Source organism: Anolis sagrei, chromosome 1, assembly GCF_037176765.1.
Source record: "Anolis sagrei isolate rAnoSag1 chromosome 1, rAnoSag1.mat, whole genome shotgun sequence".
Classification (NCBI taxonomy): domain Eukaryota; kingdom Metazoa; phylum Chordata; class Lepidosauria; order Squamata; family Dactyloidae; genus Anolis; species Anolis sagrei.
Genome location: NC_090021.1, coordinates 267,067,318 through 267,087,097, shown reverse-complemented (window position 1 = coordinate 267,087,097; position 19,780 = coordinate 267,067,318). Strand labels below are relative to the sequence as shown.

The 19,780-nt window shown below is 39.7% G+C and overlaps 1 protein-coding gene across 4 annotated transcripts in view; it reads right to left on the bottom strand.

The window, feature by feature from the left end:
* Positions 1 to 19,780, bottom strand: part of ANO1 (anoctamin 1) — a 157,652-nt gene that overhangs the window by 75,696 nt on the left and 62,176 nt on the right. For all 4 annotated transcript variants that reach the window (XM_060765422.2, XM_060765431.2, XM_067462705.1 and 1 more), the window contains exons 3-5: positions 16,713 to 17,039; positions 6,192 to 6,290; positions 1,079 to 1,230 (exon numbers count right to left, since the gene is read on the bottom strand). In XM_060765422.2, the coding sequence (XP_060621405.2) occupies positions 1,079 to 1,230; positions 6,192 to 6,290; positions 16,713 to 17,039 (578 nt within the window). The remainder of the gene's footprint in view (positions 1 to 1,078; positions 1,231 to 6,191; positions 6,291 to 16,712; positions 17,040 to 19,780) is intronic.

The following is a 19,780-nucleotide window of genomic DNA, read 5'->3' as shown; positions in this document are numbered from 1 at the left end:
CCTAGCCTTGATGAAGTGACAGGGGAAACACAGTGGGATCCTAGTTTCTGTCCCCCAGTTGAGCTGGTAGGGCAATGAAGAATTATTGGCTGACAGTTGGTATTTGGTTCCATGCCAAAATAATTTTCTTCTGCATTTAAGTTTGTTTCACAGGGGGCAATGGTATGCTGCATTCTTTTAAGTTGTTTCTAACCTATGGTGAGCCTACAATGAACTTATCATGTAAGTTTTAGAGAAAAGCTTTATTCAGAGGAGGTTTTGTAATGCCCTCTTCTGAGGTCAAGAGTGTGCGACTTGGTCATGGCTACCCAGTGGGTATCCTTAGCTGAGTGAGGATCCAAATTCTGGTCAACTACAGTCCTAATCCAACCCTCAAACTTCTATATCATGCTGACTCTGTAGTAAACTACATGAAAGTAATTCTGAATGGGTTTATTGGGTCTTATACCAGAACAGAAAGGGAGAGATTGCAGTTGTATATATGCTTATAATAAGTCTCACTGAATTCAATGAAACCTCCTTTAAGGAAAAGTGTATAGGATTCTGCTGTATATTTTCAGGACCTCATCACATGAAAGAAGGAAAAGCAGAGGGAAGCGTCTTCCTTCATTCTTTACCATGCCTTTTCTTCTTCAATGATGGCAGCCATCTCATGTCCTTTTCCCACCTTTCCCCACTTCCACCCGGCTTCTTTCTGGCTCCTGTTGTTGGGAGTTGGATAGTACCTAACTTCTGAAAATGGAGTTTTCTCTCCATTTTCCTGTGCTGCCACAGGCAACCACTGGAAGTGACCTTGTGTCATGTGATGCCTATGTGGGACACTCTTTCAGCAGCACAGAGAAACAGACAGAAGATGAAGACTGCATCGGATGAAGTTCTTAGAAAAGTTTACCAGGACGAAGCAATTTTCTGAGCCAGAAAAAAAACTTATTTATTTCGGTAAAAGACAATTTTAGTTGTATCAAAACATTGGCCTACATGTTTCTATAAATAGTCCCAGGATGTAGCCTCTAATGGTATTCCCAGAGGCAATTTGACTAAAAATGACACTGAATAAAGATTATGAACTTTAACTTACAAGTGCTGTTTCTCCCTGGAGAAGGGGTAGGAGAGGCGTTTCACTGTCTGATGCTTGGGTTCTGCCACTTTAGGTTGTATGGGCTCAGTTATTTTCTGAATTACAGAATTGATTTTTTTCAAAAGGCCATGCGATTGATGAATTTGATACATCTGAAGGCCAAGAAACAAATAAACAAGGTTTTATTTTTTTCCCACCATATGCAAAACATACCAAGGTTTTAAGAACAAAACACTCTTCAAACTAAAGAAAGAAAGGGAGAAAACATATGTAAAGGGCATTTCATACAGAAAGAAAACTCCCAACCAAATTGTAGATTACTTTCCCTTGAATGGCTATGGTGCCACCCTCAATCCTCAACATACCAAGATGCTGGATAGTAGAAAATAGCCAGCCAAAATTTGGGGCAACATAGACCAAATGGTTTGATTCAGTACAACATAGATTATGTATGTTTAAAACCAAGTTGCTAATATTCAGTGCTCAAAAACAGGTGAAGTATATCCAATGTAAACCAATAAATTGCAGAATTAAGACCCAGGTCTACATGGGATGGAGGTGGGAATCTTTCTCACAATACCAGGACTGAATAGAACTACTGGTATTTCTCATTTACTGTGAGCTTGTAGGTTCTCTCAAGAGATAAACTAATGATGTCTAATTTGCCCTATGTTTACCAAGGCTCTAATATATGTAACCAATAAGGATTTAGTCATTTGAACTCCAACATGGCTTCTCTCTATTATATCCTTCTCTCTGTTGGTCCAGCAATATAGGTATCAGTAGCTACAAGGTCAGATTCAAAGGACCATACCTCAGAGAAACATTAGCATAGACCACCATATTGAAACTAGGTACAGTCTGCTGTGCACATATGTACTATGCCAGAGGCTTCAGGTGATGCATGCTCCTTCTTTTGTGTACATCCAGTGAAATAAAATGCACAAAGTGACTTTACACTATGTTTATATGTATATGTATTGGTAATCAATGTAAAAAGAAGCCCTTGGAAAGAAGGCACAGATCACTACATGTGGTTAAGACAATACTTCAAGGAAACTGAAAACTTAGGAATCATCTCATTAAAAAGATTTCTGACTCTGAAGTTGGAACTGCAACTTAAATGTGAGAAATACTTAGCGAAATCTCAGAAATCAGAGGATTATCTACTTGATGAGAATAGAGCCTCAGTCTTTTTTCTGAATTTCTAATAACAGTATGAATGCTGCATCTTGAACTACTTCAGAAGAAACTATGCTATGTAAGGGGCTGTGTAAATTTGAATAATGTATACAGATTACAGAGTTTATATGGTATGCTAATAGCACCCTCATCCTTCCTGCTTTAGACCATGCAACTATCTATTTTTAAACAAGGATCACTGAATCAGTGTAGGAGACTGGACAAAATCAGATCCTTTCCATTTTACATCTTCATAATTCAACACCCTTAAGCACAATGGGCAGGCTATTTTTTAAAAAAACTGGAAACATAACTAAAATAAGTAACATGAAAAATAGGAATAGATCAGCTACTAATAGGAAATTCAAACTCAAAGTATAATTTTAGTTGTACTTGCAATAAATTACTTTGCACTTTTAGGCTGCCTCTTGTTCCATTAAAGACATTTCCCCTTAGAGTCTGGGTTTTGTACTTAGTGAGACATTAAATATTAATCTATTTCTCAGTTCTGTACCCTGAACAGGTACAGTTATATCTCTCAGAAGCTTCACATTCATCACCCAACCATGGTGACAACATATTCCACCTTTATAATGATAATTCAAATATTTATCTGGAATTTAAGAATGGTTCCTACTTATCCCATTATTTTTGGATCATGTTGGACACAGACATGGGGATACTCACATGCATATACACTTAATAACAACAACAACAACAACAACAAATACATTTTATTTATCTTCCCAAAGTGTCAGGGGCGGTTTACAAGGCACTCCAGGGTGCACATATAAAAGTATAAAACAAGTCAGCCTACTCAAGGTCAAAGGTCTGTCTGAAAATCCATGTTTTCAGGTTGGAGAGGAAGGATTGAAGGGTGGAACCTAATCTAATCTCTTTTGTGAGGAATTCCAGAGCTGGTGGGCCATCTCAGAGAAGTCCCTCTCTCTCATTTCCACCAACTGCGCTTGAGATGGTGGTGGGACCGAGAAAAGGACCTCCCCTGACGATTTCAGAGCCCGTGCTAGTTTGTAGAAAGAGATGCAGTCTCAAAGATAGGTTGGACCTGAAGCGCATAGGGCTTTATAGGTAATAACCTGTACCTTGAATTGAGTCCAGAAACTTGTTGGAGGTCAGTGGAGCTGCTTCAGCAGAGGCATGGTATATTCCCTGTAGCTAGCTCCAGTTAGTAATTTGGCAGCCGACCTTTGCACTAGTTGCAGTTTCCAAACAATCTTCAAAGGCAGCTCCAGATAGAATGCATTACAGCAGTCCTTTCTGGATGTAACTAAAGCATGGACCACTGTGGCCAAGTCAGGTTTTTTGAGGTATGGTCCCAGCTGCCGCACAAGTTTTAACTGTGCAAGGGCCCTCCCAGCCACCACCAAGACCTTCTCTACATGGAATCATAAACTTGCCATAAAGTTGCTGGTGCAATGAGGCAACATATCCCAAAGGACACAGAGACCTCACCACTTTTATTTGCATTCATTTGAGAAAAAAATCATTGTTATATAGTGTATGTGAACACAGAAAACTAAGAATCCTTTCTCTGTATTTCTTCTCTGCCCCAAGACTGCAACAAAAATGTCCTAAAGCCTAAGAACATGCTGAGTGGGCTTGTCATAGCAAGAAGATATATAATAATACCACCGCAGCAAGGCATCTAATAAGTTGGTTGGGAATCCAATACTAGTAGTGAAGAAATGTTACCCATACTAGTCTGCATCCAAACGTAATGAGAGCAGATCCACTGAAATCAATGGGACATAACACACAATTTGAGATTATCTTGTGTCAATGTGTCACATGGATTTTAATAGTTTCACCATCTAGATATAATCCATCGGCATTAAGATTTTTTCCCTCACAGAAGTGCAGTGCTGGCAGAACGTAGAAAAAGGAATTTGTGGGTTGTTGTAAGTTTTTCGGGCTATATGTCCATGTTCTAGAAGCATTTTCTCCTGACGTTCCGCCTGCAACTATGGCGAGCATCCTCAGAGGTTGTGAGGTCACCTGCCATAGATGCAGGTGAAACCTCAGGAGAGAATGCCTCTAGAACATGGCCATATAGAACGAAAAACCTACACAACCCAGTGATTCCAGCCATGAAAGCCTTTGACAATAAAAAGGAATTTCATGATAGGACATCAAGGTTAAACTCTCAGGTGGGAGAAGGCAGGGCAGATAAAATATTTTAGGCCTGTAGGGCAGAAATGTCATTATGGTTCCTTGTTAGCGTTGGCAATATTTGCTTTCCAAATATTCAGATACACCTGTACAAAAAGGCCAGAGATGGGGCATGTGCAGCCCAACCCGTTTTATTTATTTATTTATTTATTTACAGTATTCATATTCTGCCCTTCTCACGCCACAGAGGACTCAGGGTGGATTACAATGTACACGTATATGGCAAACATTCAATGCCAAAGACACACAACAGATATAGACAGTCAGAGGCTATTTAACTTTTCTGGCCACTAGGGGAGCTGTCGCTTCCATCGTCCATCTGCGACACTGATGAAGTACTTCAGCATTCCCCACATGCTTTGCTGGAGTGCTTTGGTGGAGTCTTTTTTATGGCCTCATAAATTAGTTAAATTAGCCTCCCCACATATAGGTGGTACCTAATTTTCCTACTTGACAGATGCAACTGTCTTTTGGGTTGCAAAGGTCGACAACAAGCTACACAATTGGTCGGAAACTCACTCTGACGCGGGCTGACTTCGAACTCATGACCTTTTTTGGTCAGAAGTGATCTTAATGCAGCTGACATTCAGCCAGCTGCGCCACAGTCCCGGTGCTGTATTCACTAAACCCACTCCCAATCCTCTAAAACTCTGGGATTTGACCAATTATTTTTTTTTCAGATAGGAAAAATATCCTAATACGGGAAAACACATTAGAATTATAACACAACATGGCAACACATGCCACTACCCTGCAAGAAACAAGAACAACAACAAAAAAGCCAAAAAAAAAAAAAAAAAGGTGTGTGTCTGTGTTGGTGTGTGTGTGTGTGGGGGGGGGGGGGGGATCTGTGGAAAATGGAATCAACCTTCAGAGTCATTCTCAGTTGTGTTTTTGGTAAAAATGGAGTAACGCTACCTGCCAGGGGATGCAAAGCAAACATTACCCTCTATTTTACCATAATTGCTGACCCATGACAAATGCATAGAAAACAGAAGTAATAAAAGAATTTCCACCATTTATTCTTGCTCTAAGTGGATCACTAGAATATAAATTTTAAATGCCAATAGAAAAGTAATCTAATTATGAATATATTATCCTTTCAATGTAAACACAATATAATTAGATGCTCTGACATTTTAGTAATTTATTTAATATCTTCACCTTTCCTGCTAAATTTCCTGTCTCTCAGCCATTGATAGCCTTGTTCTTCATACAATTCTCTTATCTCCTTTTCTATTCATTCTTTAAAAAATTTCAGCTCTGCACCTGGATACATCACAGAATTTAGCATTCTACAACTAGTTACTAGATAGGCATTGGTGTCCCATTAAGAGTTCAGACTGGCCAGGAAAATATAACAAGCAGTATTTTGAAAGAGAAACGGCAACTGTGTCATATGGGAAAAACACCATGGGTTTGATTCATGGGATGCAATAGAAATATTTATACTAAGTCACTACAGAACGGCACCAACCATCTTTGTTTGCCTTTGAAGGAACACTGTATAGCACTTTTAGTTAATAGGATTCCTTGCATTTACATTTCATAGCATTCGTAGTATGTGTATATTTATCATAATATAAATTCTAAAGCATTTTTTTACTAAATAGTCAATAAATTATTCTGCTTCTTTCACATACAGATAAAATGTGTTTGTGAAAATCAATCAACTTTTGAAGATTTCTAAGAAGTGCAAATCTATGTATGATTCTGTGCCCAAAAGATACTTAAAACTAACCTTTTTTGTAGGCATTTTCAGTTTCATAAATTCTGCTTCCCGGCACAATACATTCCAGGGTGCGTGTATTTTTACAAATCCAAGCCCATGTATCTTTGTCTAAAAGCATTGAAAGAGAAACAAATATTTAGTTTAATATCAATAAAATGCAAATTTGTTCAAGTTTTAGCCCCTTCCCCCAATTATTAAAACAACAACAAGAACTAGTATTACATTTAGGGTGACAATAATGAATGCAGGGAAAAGATGTAAAGATGACAGGGAGGTGAATTGGTACCTATACCAGGATAAATATTTTGCTGCAAATAAGCAAATTCTGCCTTAAGAGATGGTGGATAATGGCTTATGTGCAGGTTGGGAGGCAAACTTGGCCAGCGTTTTTGTCTGAAATTTAATGGTTCCATTCAAGATACCTACCCACAAAATACTGTATTTTCTGGCGTAAAAGACTACTTTTTAACCCAGAAAAATCTTCTCAAAAGTTGGGGGTGCTGAAACTTCCGAGCCAGACTGGAGAACCTGCGATTGCTGCATATGGTGGAAGGAGCTCAAAAATGGCTGCATCCCCACTGTATGCAGTGACCTCATGAAAGTAGCAAGGGCGGCCCTGTACAAGTACGGTAGAAAAAAATCCACTCTCGAGGATTTGTGGAAAGAAGTTACTTAATGCGGTCCCGATGACGAGGTGAGGGGGCACCTCACCAGGAAGGTGTAAGTGAAGGGCAGAGCAAGCTGCAGGCATCTGGGATGCCCAGGATATGGAAAAAAGAGATAGAGCGGGACTGTGCCCAGAAAAACACTCATCTGGCCTGCCCTTGTATCCTATTACCGTACCTCCTTCTCTGCCTCTCAGATCTTGCTCCTGAAGACTGAAGTGAAGTGGTGCAAGCTTGTATGTTCAAGATCTGAGAGACAGAGGAGGAGGTATGGTAATAGGAAAATTACCATATTGAAATAAAATCTGATTTTTATTTTTTTTTATTTGGTGTGTGTTGGAAAAGGGGTAGTCTTATATGGCAGGCATATCCCAAAACTCTATATTTTAACTGGAAAAGTTGGTCGTCTTATACACCCAGTCGTCTTATAAGCCAGTAAATACGGTATGTTTGATACTTTGACACCCCTTTAACATTTGGACTAGAACTCCTTGAAATTTTGGATGAAAGCCCAAAATAGATTCTTTGTGCCACTATATTAACCCAATCAGTCACCATGAATAAGCCAATTGCCTCTTAAAGATAGTTTGTAGGCACAACACTGATATTAAATGTACCACTTTAAATAAATTAAATCGAAGATCATTCTAAATGGTAGTAATTTGATTTTAAAGTCAAATAATTCTATTATAAACAGTTAGTAATCCTAGCTATGTCTTGTGGGTAAAGACTGGAAGATAAGGTGACACTTGTCCAGAAAAAAAATTGGCTGCAATTCATTACTCATTTACTTTGCAGCATCCTCATTCATTGTCACTGGAATATCACTTTATTCAGCTCAAGTTCACGAGTGTCTTCAATTCCAGATCTCATCTGCAGGATGGAAATATTAATATTTTATGAATTTTCTAATATAAATCTGAGTTTTCCAAAGTATACTCTCCTGTGGTGTTCAGTTTGCTTATATTTTGAAATGATAGAGTCAGCAGATTAAGAGCCTACCTCAATGACAATGTTAATTTGGACTGTAGTTTTGAAATCCTTTTCAGGCAACCATCTACTAATAACACCCCCAAAGCTAGGAGTTTCTTCCTCTCTGCCTTTTGTTATAATGCTGCTGCTGTACTAGTTTACACAAGCATAAAAGCCTGTTTTCATCCTGCCACCCTATGTGCACCTGCTCACTAGAAATACATTACTCAAGGGACATAAACAGCTGCCAATCTTCTGTATGGCATAGCTTCAAAAACATGTATTAGCTTACTTCAGGGAGGAAAATTTAATCAACTTAACATATACCTTTCTTGAAACAAGATTCTACTTTTTACCAACATTAAAGTTGTTGGTAAGGCTTCAGAGGACGCACCATGATAGCCAATCAACTGACTTCATCCTGGAAAAAAGTGACGAGTGGAGTGTCGCAGGGTTCTGTCCCGGGGCCCGGTCCTGTTTAACATCTTTATTAATGTCTTAGATGAATGGTTAGAAGGCATGATCATCAAGTTTGCAGATGACACCAAATTGGAAGGGATAGCCAATACTCCAGAAGACAGGAGCAGAATTCAAAATGATCTTAACAGATTAGAGAGATGGGCCAAAACCAACAAAATGAAGTCCAACAGTGACAAATGCAAGATATTCCACTTAGCCAGAAAAAAAATGAAATGCAAAGATACAGAATGGGAGACACGTGGCTTGAGAGCAGTACATGTGAAAAATTTCTTGGAGTCCTCATGGACAACAAGTTTAAAATGTGATGCGGCAGCAAAAAAAGCAAACGGGAATTTGGACTGCATCAATAGGAGTATAGTGTCTAGATCCAGGGAAGTCATGCTACCCCTCTATTCTGCCTTGGTTAGACCACACCTGGAATGCTGTGTCCAATTCTGGGCACCACAATTGAAGGGAGATGTTGACGAGCTGTCCAGAGAAGGCCGATTAAAATGATCAAGGGTCTGGAGAACAAGCCCTATGAGGAGCAACTTAAAGAGCTGGGCATGTTTAGCCTGAAGAAGAGATGGCTGAGAGGAGATATGATAGCCATGTATAAATATGTGAGAGGAAGTCACAGGGAGGATGGAGCAAGCTTGTTTTCTGCTGCCCTGAAGACTAGGATGCGGAACAATGGCTTCAAACTAAAAGAAAGGAGATTCCATCTGAACATTAGGAAGAACTTCCTGACTGTGAGAGCTGTTCAGCAGTGGAACTCTCTACCTTGGAGTGTGGTGGAGGCTCCTTCTTTGGAGGCTTTTAAACAGAGGCTAGATGGCCATCTGTCGGGGGTGCTTTGAATGCAATTTTCCTGCTTCTTGGCAGGGGGTTGGACTGGACGGCCCATGAGGTCTCTTCCAACTGTATGATTCTAGGATTCTAAGACCGTTTGGCCTATATCGAGACTTGATTCAGTTCCACATGTAAAATCAAAAATCAAGCTCAGGGCTTGAAGAAGAACTTTGTCTACAACACCAAAATAATTCAGCTCTGGAAATGCCCTGGATTCACCCCATTAGTGCCACATCTATCTGTAATATAGCACAGTGAAATTAGATACCTGTTCACACCCCAAATTAGAATCAGCAATGTTTTAAGTCCCCTTTCTCCTCTGAAGTTATTTGCCTGTTGCTGCTGCCTTTCTGGCCAAACAGCTTCCTGGCAGAGCCTCGCTGAGAAAGCCATGTGCATGGATGTCAGGAGGAGGTGATTAACAGCGAGGAAGTGGCCAGATCAACTGTGGGCACCTTGTTTTGAGAAAAACAATCCCCTCAGACCAAGCAGAAAAAGTCAGCGATCTCCCCTCTTTCTGCCACTTCCCAGCACAAAAAATATGGAAAAAGGAAGGCAATGGGAAGTCAGTTCAGAGGAAGCCATTTGTTATTTCCCCCGTGCAAAAATATGGGTATCTTTAATGTCAGAAAGTATATACACCAGCAAGTTGTAGTGGGCATGTTCAAAAGAAAAGTGACACTTGCCACCGAGCAACCTGTCCCTCCCACTACCTTAAAGTCTCAATGGTACAAATATAGCAATGGGTTGGATTTTCCTAGAAACGGCAAAGCAAGAAGTTTTGCTATATCACATTAAAGCTAAAAGAAGAGCACTATATCTACAGAGTTTTGATTGAAGCAGATTATCCTAATGTATTGTTGAAGGCTTTCATTGCTGGAATCATTGGGTTGTTGTAGGTTTTTCGGGTTGTATGGCCATGTTCTAGAAGCATTCTCTTCTGACGTTTTGCCTGCATCTTTGGCAAGCATCCTCATAACCTCTGAGGATGCTTGCCACAGATGCAGGCACAACATCAGGAGAGAATGCTTCTAGAACATTGCTATACAACCTGAAAAACACAGATTATCTTAAAATGGGCAGCTATTTTAGTGAGTGAATACATCATATCAAACTATACATTAGGTTAACATGAAGAACCTCTCAGCTTACTAGGCCACTTGTCCAACTTTATGCATTTTTGCAATACCTTTTAACACTTTATATAAATACTAGGGAACCCTTGTTTCCCAACATATTGGGCTTCAGCTCCCATTAGCCAACACATCGAATGGTATAGTCTGCATTCTCAAATGTCTAAATTGCTAAGTTTCAGGCATCAAAGTTAAAAAAGAGTCTTAAATTTTGCATAAATGCGAAAATGTTGGATAATAAGGAAGGAGTAAGGAAAAGCCTATTAAATGTCAAATTACGATTTTACAAATTAAGCACCAAAACACCATATTTTACAACAAATCGACATAAAAAGCAGTTCAACACACAGTAATATTATGTAGTATTTACTAATTTAGCACCAAACAGACTCTGGATATTATTCTGGGCGGGAGGCAGACTGAGTTGGATAATACAAAAGGTTGGATAAGTGAGGCTCTACTGTACTTCAGTTTGATACTAATAGCTATCATGCAAACAATCTTAAATATCTTTTTGATTACTTCCATGCATCTAGAATTTATGTGGATCAGTTTCTTAATCAATTTTTTTTAAAAAAAATCTTTAAAGAACAAAAAAAACCTTTAGGTTTTTTAGATTTGAACAATTTTATACACGTGGGAATTTTTATCACTAAAACTATACTAGACTGCACACATGTATACACAAGCAGATACGCACATATCCAGCCTTACATATATGAGCTTAATTCTGCAGCATACAAGACAGTTAAACTATTTAAAGGAGAGAGATTCTGATGTGGAATAATGGGAAACCTCTGTGTTCTCTCCTTTTGCCCAGTTCCAGCACAATAAATTTGGGCTAAACTTGTTAATACACATTCATGTTTTTGTTTCTTAGGGGAGGTTTGGTCATGTGAGTTGGCTTTAGTTCTCATTATGTTCAGAAGACTTACATAAGGCATGAACGAGTTAGAGGAAGAGCAGAAAAGTGCAATGGAGGATAAGACCTATGACTTTTCAAACACAGTAGGGATCCTGAGGGAAAGGAAGCAGACTTGGCAAGATTATGTATGAATATTCCCAGATCTGTACAGAAAGCTTGCATTAGTGTGAGTGTCAACATAGAGCTCTACTGGGATTATAATACTGAGAGCTTTGTGTGAAACTCCAGGCTTTTCTATCATTTCAGTAAATATGTTTTTGGGTTTTTTTTGGTTTTTCTGTTACTCATTTTCACCCATGCATGACTATCCTTATTAAAGGCCAGTGGCAGAAAGGGACATATCTCTGTGGGAAATACACTGACATGGTCAGAATATACTTCCGTGGGAAATCTCTCCACTAGCTTGTCTTGGAAACATGCCCCATGTATCTCTTCCACCAATCTATCTCTTTTACCGTGCACATCCTTGACAACATGCTGCTTACACATAGGCAGGGATGGGCAAAAGTTGGTCCCAGGGCTGCATGCAATCATTGGACCTACCAAACATCATGGGCAGCTTTCATCCCCTAGCCACAGAGAGGGTGAATTGCCTCTGCAAGAAGCTGCAATTTATATTTCCAACGCGGTGCAAGAATTCACTTCACTGTTTAACATAAAACAAAGACTACCAATTTTTTTTAAAAAAAAATCAAAGATAGACTTGTAGAAATGTCTTGACCTGCCAGCCAGTTTCTTGGCAGTCTATGGCATTAAGGTTACTTCAGTATAAAATTGGAACCTACAACTACAGCAGTCGGCCACCTCTAGTCTATGCACCATGGCGAGGTCATTTTGCTATACAACTGTAACATCTGAAACCCATCATATCACCCATAATTTGTGTGGTTTTCCCCCCCTGGACTCTGCAGCTTTCTTCAGGCTAATTCTAAGGGAAAATGCTTTAAAAGTCATAGACATGCTATTTATCTGTGGATTAACCTACACAAAAGCAACTCCCATGGGTTGATGACAGACTTTCTAAACCTAGGCTTTAATGCTCAGCTAAAGCAAACATGAAACAGTAGTCCTTCCTTCTGTGCCTCTCTTTGTTTTTTTGAGCAGAATAAGCTTTCATCTTTTTAGTCTAGCTTCGTATTTTCTCCATCAGCATAGTCGAATATATTCCCAGCAAAATAACATAACTAAAAATTATGTGCAATAAATGAAAACTAGAGAACACATACAGAAATTTCAGAATAGGTTTCTCCCAAATATCTCATCAATATTGTTTAATACAATAATATACAAGAATAATACAGTAGAGCAAAGCCTGCATGTGTTTATACACACCCCACTTCAGAATATAGCTGCTTTGAGTCTCCTTGTGGAGAGAAAAAGTGGGGTATTATTATTAATAATAATAATAATTAAAGGAATATGTAAAGGAAAGCCAAGAACCTGCTTTAATTGAAGCCAATAATCGGAAACTTCTCAAAGCACGGCAGACAGAGTCAGTACAAGAAAACTGCACTCCAAACCAGAGCTGACAGCTGGCACAACAAAGCATTGCATGGGCAGTTCCTTGACAAAATTGAAGGAAAAGTTGACAGAGAGAAGACCTGGTTATGGCTCATTAATGGAACACTGAAGAAGGAGACAGAAGGCCTGATTCTTACAGCCCAGGAGCAAGCCATCAGAACCAATGCAATTAAGGCCAGAATTGAAAAATCAGCGGATGACCCAAAATGCAGACTGTGAAAAGGAAGCTGATGAAACCATGGACCATATCCTCTGGTGCTGCAAGAAAATCGCACAGACAGACTACAAACAGAGGCACAACTCTGTGGCCCAGATGATTCACTGGAACTTATGTCACAAGTACCACCTGTCAGCAGTTAAGGAATTGGTGGGATCATAAACCTGCAAAGGTCGTGGAAAATGAACATGCAAAAATACTGAGGGACTTTCGAATCCAGACTGACAAAGTTTTGGAACACAATACACCAGACATCACGATTGTGAAAAAGAAAAAAGTCTGGATTATTGATGTCACCATACCAGGTGACAGTTGCATTGAGGAAAAACAACAAGAAAATCTCAGCCACTATCAAGACCTCAAAATCAAAATTTCCGCATTGAGGAAAAACAACAAGAAAAACTCAGCCTCTATCAAGACCTCAAAATCGAACTGCAAAGTCTCTGGCATAAACCAGTACAGGTGGTCCCAGTGGTCACTGGCGCACTGGATGCCGTGCCAAAAGATCTCAGCTGGCATTTGGAAATAATAAACATAGACAAAATCACAATTTGTCAACTGCAAAAGGCCACCTTACTTGGATCTGCACGCATCGTTCGAAAATACATCACACAGTCCTAGATGCTTGGGAAGTGTTCAACTTGTGATTTTGTGATACGAAATCCAGCATATAGATCTTGTTTGCTGTGACATACTGTGCTTTTGTGTCAATAATAATAATAATAATAATAATATCACAGTTGGGCTCTCTAACTGCAGTACTAGCTCTAGTAGAGTATCTCCCCCTTCCAACATCCCATAATATCCTTATGCTAGTGGTTCCCAACCATTGGTCCTCAAGGTGTTTTGGACTTTAACTCCTAGAAATCCCAGCCAGTTTACCAGCCATTAGCCAACCACTGCTTTATACAAATCTATCAAAGTCGTAACTTTAATAAGGGATGACATCAGAGACCCATCTAGTAAGTTCTCAAGAAAGTCTTCTCAATGACTGCTTCCATGCTGTGGAATTCCCTTTCATGGGAGACTTGGCTTACCCTCTTCCTGCTATCCTTTTGCTGCCAAGCAAAGACATGCATTTGATATCTAAGTAGTTGTGGGGAGTCTTTTCTCCAGTTCACACATAGTATTTTTTCTTTATTATTAAGGTTTTAAAATAATTGTATACATTTAAAATGTAAAATATTGTCTTGCTTAATTGTAATTTTTTTTAATCACCAGGGTTTTATCTTTACCAGGTTTTTATCTATATTTTAGTCTTGTAATATGGGTCTCATATCAGAAAGAATGCAGAACATAAATACTGTAAAATAACTTAAACACAGGGAGGTAAGAGGAGAGTGAGTTAGGAATGGCTCAGGCCAGTGGTTCCCAAACTTTAGTCTTTCAGATGTTGTGGACTTCAACTCCTGACTGTTGACAAAGCTAACTGGGGGTTTGGCTGTGGGAGCTAAAGTCCAAAACACCTGAAGGATCAAAAGCTTGGGAACTACCTGGTCTAGGCTGAATTTCTTTTATTTGACAGATCTCCTCATATGCAAGTGGAAGCAACTTGAAGTGATATCCTTTATCTATGATATGAGATGCTACAGTTCCTCCACAACCTACCACTTCTGAAGGTACTGAAAGTGTTTCAGTGGGAAAATGAAATACATTTCACATTACTTTAGTCTCTCATGCCACCCTCTATGATCTTGCAGAATGCTTGTCATGTGTTCAGTCCTAGAATGAGATCCTTTAAGATTCTCTGAATAAGGTAGTTGTGACTTTCTGAATCTACAGAACAATTCTGCAGTGTGCTGTAATCTATTTAGCTTGCACATCTTCATTTTCTCTCATGGCTCTTCTCTCTTAAAAGTGAGGTGATCCTTAAAGAGATATATTTTATATTCTTCCAGGAGCAGAACTGGTAGCAGGAATGTGGATTCATTGCCTGACTGCTTTCCAAATATTCTTACCTATTCCTAGAAACATTAGATTAATAGAGCTCGAGTCACATCTTCCAGGAAAAATTCTAGCTTTTACTGCACAGCTAGTGTGCATTAAAAACGTAAGAAACAGAAAATGTAATATCAATGTTGCCTCATTGCTACTGCTGCCCTGATAAGTGAGCTACTAAATTGTTTGAAAACAGTAACAATTACACATTACCTTGCCCCATCATATATGTTTCACAATGAGCCATGAAGCACATTTTGTATGAACATGTGACGTGGTTGGCTAGGAGTCAGCTGCATTAAATCTCCACTGACTGAAAGGTCATGAGTTCGAAGCCAGCCTGGGTCGGAGTAAGCTCCCGGCCATTGTCTAGCTTGCTGTTGACCTTTGCAGCCTGAAAGGCAGTTGCATCTGTCAATAAGGTACCACTTATGTGGGGAGGCTAATTTAAGTAATTTACAACCCATAAAAATCTCCAGCAGCGGGAGGAAGAATGAGGAAGTACTCTATCAAGGACTCGGTGTCACACGTGGACTGTGAAGGGACAGCTCCCCTGGTGGCCAGAATTTGAGCATACCCTCATGAAGCTGGAATGTTAAATTGCCTCTGTGTTTGTCTATATATGTTGTGTGTCTATGGCACTGAATGTTTGCCATGTATGTGTGCATTTGTTGGGGTTCAGCCTGAGTTTGAACTTGAACCTGATTCTCTGTTTGTTCCTCCTGATGCTAATGAAAGTATAGTTACTGATGCCAATGCTCCTGAAATTAGTGAGGAAGAAACTGCTGTAGGTTTGGAAAATGCCAATGTTCCTGAAATTAGTGAGGAAGGAACTTCTGTAGATTTGGAAAATGAAAGTACCAGTGTTCATGAGAATGTTTCAGAGGGAGACCTTGAACTTTCCCTCCCTTCTGCACCTGTTAACTGTAATGACAACAGAAGGGGCCAAATTTGGGAAGACAGAAGTAAATCACTCAGTTTGCGTCGATCCTCCCGAATTCAAGAATTAAAAACATTGGCTTCAAAACAGAAGGGCGGTTCACAGAACCAATTCTTGAGTTTTAATTGCAATATGCCGAGCTGATTGTCTCAGTTCAGACATCGTTTCAGAATTGATGAAGACCTTGGCAGTTCTCCCGGTTCCCTGGCCATAGTTTGGGAAGATTTCTAGGATATCAAGTATGGTTAGTGGATTGCTAACAGATTCCAGTATTTCCCAGTGAGGCTTTTGGTTTTGTTTTGTCCATTTAAATTCATGTTTGCTGATTTTGCTGTGGCTTTTGACTTGCATTTTTCCTTTATTTTGTAACCATTTTTCTTCAATAAAAAAGGATTGTTTTTCACAGCCAAGTGTGGTGGATAGTTATCTTAGGGCCTCGTTCCCTGCTCTGGATTGCAACAGCATTGTAATCTGCCCTGAGTCCCCTGTGGGGTAAAAAGGGTGGAATATAAACACAATAAATAAATAAATAAATAAATAATATTCAACGGTCACCTGAGAATCTCATGTTCCTGCCACAAAAAAGAACACTGCATGATTAGATTGTTCTTACTTGTGGCTGTATGCTCCTCAGCTCATATAAAACTCTCTCTGTAAGGTGAAGAGTCTATATGCAACAAAAGACTCACTCAAAGTGGACTCTGCATAAAACATGCACACAAGGGCTATACATGAAACAGCTTTTGAAGTTATGTGGAACCAAATAACTGATTCTAAGAAATGCTGATTAGAAAAGTTCCAATTTTGCAGAAATCTATTAAAATTTCAGAATCCCAGTACAATGTTTCACCACAGACACAAGAAATTGTTAACATAGCTAAATAAAAAGAAGAATAAGGAATAATTACATCTTCATCCCTCTCCAGCTCGAGGCCGGCTTGCATAAGGTTGCTTTCATATTCTTCTCTGCGGAACCTCTTGTCATCTTCATGGTAATCCATGTGTGGTTCACTTTCATCCATGTTAGCCTGCCCTCCTTTGCCAGGAAGCGGCTGCTCTTGTTTGATGCTCCGAGGTGCCAAATCATTGAGGTGGATGCGGCGGGTGAGTGTTCTGCTGAAAGAGGACTTCTTGTAGTGGTAAACCAGGATATAATCCACTTTCCTTTTCCCATCTCTAAAATAGAGTCCATATTTGCAATTGGCATCTGGATCTTGTGAGAATGAATTTAAAATCTACAAATGGAGAAAGAAAAGAATGTTTAATGGTTTCTTTGAGCTGAAATGGTTAATTAGGAAATATTAGGTACAGCAAAAATAACCTCTGGACAATGTTATGAAATACCTAAAATGTTGTTGGTTGATCAGTGACAGGATTCAGTGGTCAGAAAGCCATTTATCCACCCTCCCTCATGATAATTTTAAGAAAGCATTTGTGGTTAACAGATCAATACAAAATGACTCGCTTCCTGCTTTTAATACAATATACCCTCTGATCTTTGTGATATCACCCCTGTGGGTTGCCATTTCATGTTACCACATTCTGAAAAATCATTACTTGATTTTTCCAGATTAGAAATACTTGGCCTGAACATTTATGCTCTTGCTCTCTATAATTTAAAGATACCAAACATCACTTGCTGCTTTCTACCAAAGGCATCTGTGTTAGTATTGACAAACAGATTAAGATTATGTTTAAACATTTGTCACTTGTCTGTGTCATCTGAAAAAAAAGAGATAAGTTTTAACAGAGACTGAAAGGAGCCAGCTGGTCATGTAGCTCAGCCAAAAAGGCCAGTGGAGTGCAGCCAGAAGACCAAGGTTCAGATGTTTTGCTCTCTTTGTGATTTTTTCTCATGGAATATTAAAATGAAGATGCATCTCCTACACCAATCTACTGCAACTTTTTAGTAGCAAAAACCAGACATTTCAACTAAAATGTGGATCTCTAGATAAAAAGAAACATTTCGTCATGCATCAAAATTTATTTTCTACCAAAAACAATGCAATTTGGATCAACCAAGTTTCTACTGAGAGGTACCTTGGTATATGCATATGACACATCATATGTCAGTGAAGGATTACAGTTTCTTACCACTCCAATATTCCTTTAGGTCAGAGGTGAAAGCCTAAGGGCCATTTCATCACCTGGGGCATGTTCAGTGGGCCATATCCCAGTGGTGGAGCTGGTTAGAGCTCAAACTGATTACAACCAGAGCCCATGTGGCTATAGCCTTGCAAATGCTGATTTATTATCAGTAAATGTTTGATTTTATATCTATTTTATATACCCATATATCTAGGGTTGCTTAATGATTTTTAAGGGACAAACTGGGAAATATTTAAGAAACCCTGATCTGGAGTAGGTCACCATTCAGGAAAATTGAGTCTGCCATACCTGGCCTGAAACGAGACCCATTTGGTTGGATACTTGCTTGGAAAATGACAAGAAATTTGAACAGAGTAAGAACTGGGAACTGGATTATAGTCTTCTGCATTTGTATAGAATCACTACCCATTTCTGTTTGTTTCTTTTGTAAGGCCTCGTTTTAATTTTTGAGTGCCTCTCCCAAAACAGGTGCTTTTCCAAATGAGCTTTTTCATCCCAGGTCCAAAAAAACCAGAATATTTTTTGTCCCATTGGTGACAATGCACAGGCTTCCCAAGCTCCCCTTCCCCTCAGTTTTAGTCACTGGCAGGCGTGGGTGCTTTCTGGGCCTGCACGCCACACATGCACTCTTTTCCCAAAGTGCCCTTGCTTGCTAGGGACTGAACCCAGTGCCGAGTTCCTCTTACTCAGGGCTTGGCTGCAGGCCCTGGCAGGCACAAGCTGTTTGGGCACACACACACTCCTTGGAAAGAGAGTGCATGTGTGACTTTCAGGTCCAAAGCGCCTGAGCACCAAAAATCAGATAATCAAATGGTTACCATTCCCACTTTCCTTTTGTTTTACTGATATTTTCGTACCAGAGGGGGGTGTATCATTTCATGTCATCCAAATGAAACAAATGGTACAAAACCATGAATTAAATGGCTGAAATGGTTACTGGACCCATTACAACTGGGTAAGCAATTTATGCTGAATGGAGCTGTATTCCCCTTGAGAAATCAGATGCAAAGTTTGGTCATGCTCCAAGATCCATCTTTCAAGACGTCCTCAAACTGTGGGCTTCCAGCTGTTTGGGTCTTCAACTCCCAGATTTCCTGACCACTGAGTAAGCTGGTTAGGGCCTCTGGGAGTTGAAGGCCCAAGCAGCTGTTGAGCCACAGTTTGAGGATGCCTCCCTTTACTGTGGTTGGATGTTCTCCCTTTGTAGACCTGACTGGCACTGACACTAACTTCATGGCTTTTAACACAAAGTCTAATGATTGTATCTAGATATCATTTTGTTCGCATCATGCGACATCATGCGAACACATCATGCGATGCGCGGGGCTTAATGAATGCAAAGCTGTGGTGAAAATTGCTGGAAGAAACATTAACCTCAGATATACAGATGACACCACTCTGATGGCCGAAAGCGAGGAGGAGCTGAGGAGCCTTCTAATCAAGGTGAAAGAAGAAAGTGCAAAAGCCGGGTTGCAGCTAAACGTCAAAAAAACCAAGATTATGGCAACAAGAATGATTGGCAGCTGGAAAATAGAGGGAGAAAATGTGGAGGCCGTGACAGACTTTGTATTTCTAGGTGCAAAGATTACTGCAGATGCAGACTGTGGCCAGGAAATCAGAAGACGCTTACTTCTTGTGAGGAGAGCAATGTCCAATCTCGATAAAATAGTAAAGAGTAGAGACATCAGACTGGCAACAAAGATCCGCATAGTCAAAGTCATGGTATTCCCTGTAGTAACCTACGGATGTGAGAGCTGGACCTTAGGGAAGGATGAGCGAAGGAAGATAGATGCTTTTGAACTGTGGTGTTGGAGGAAAGTTCTGAAAGTGCCTTGGACTGCGAGAAGATCCAACCAGTCCATACTCC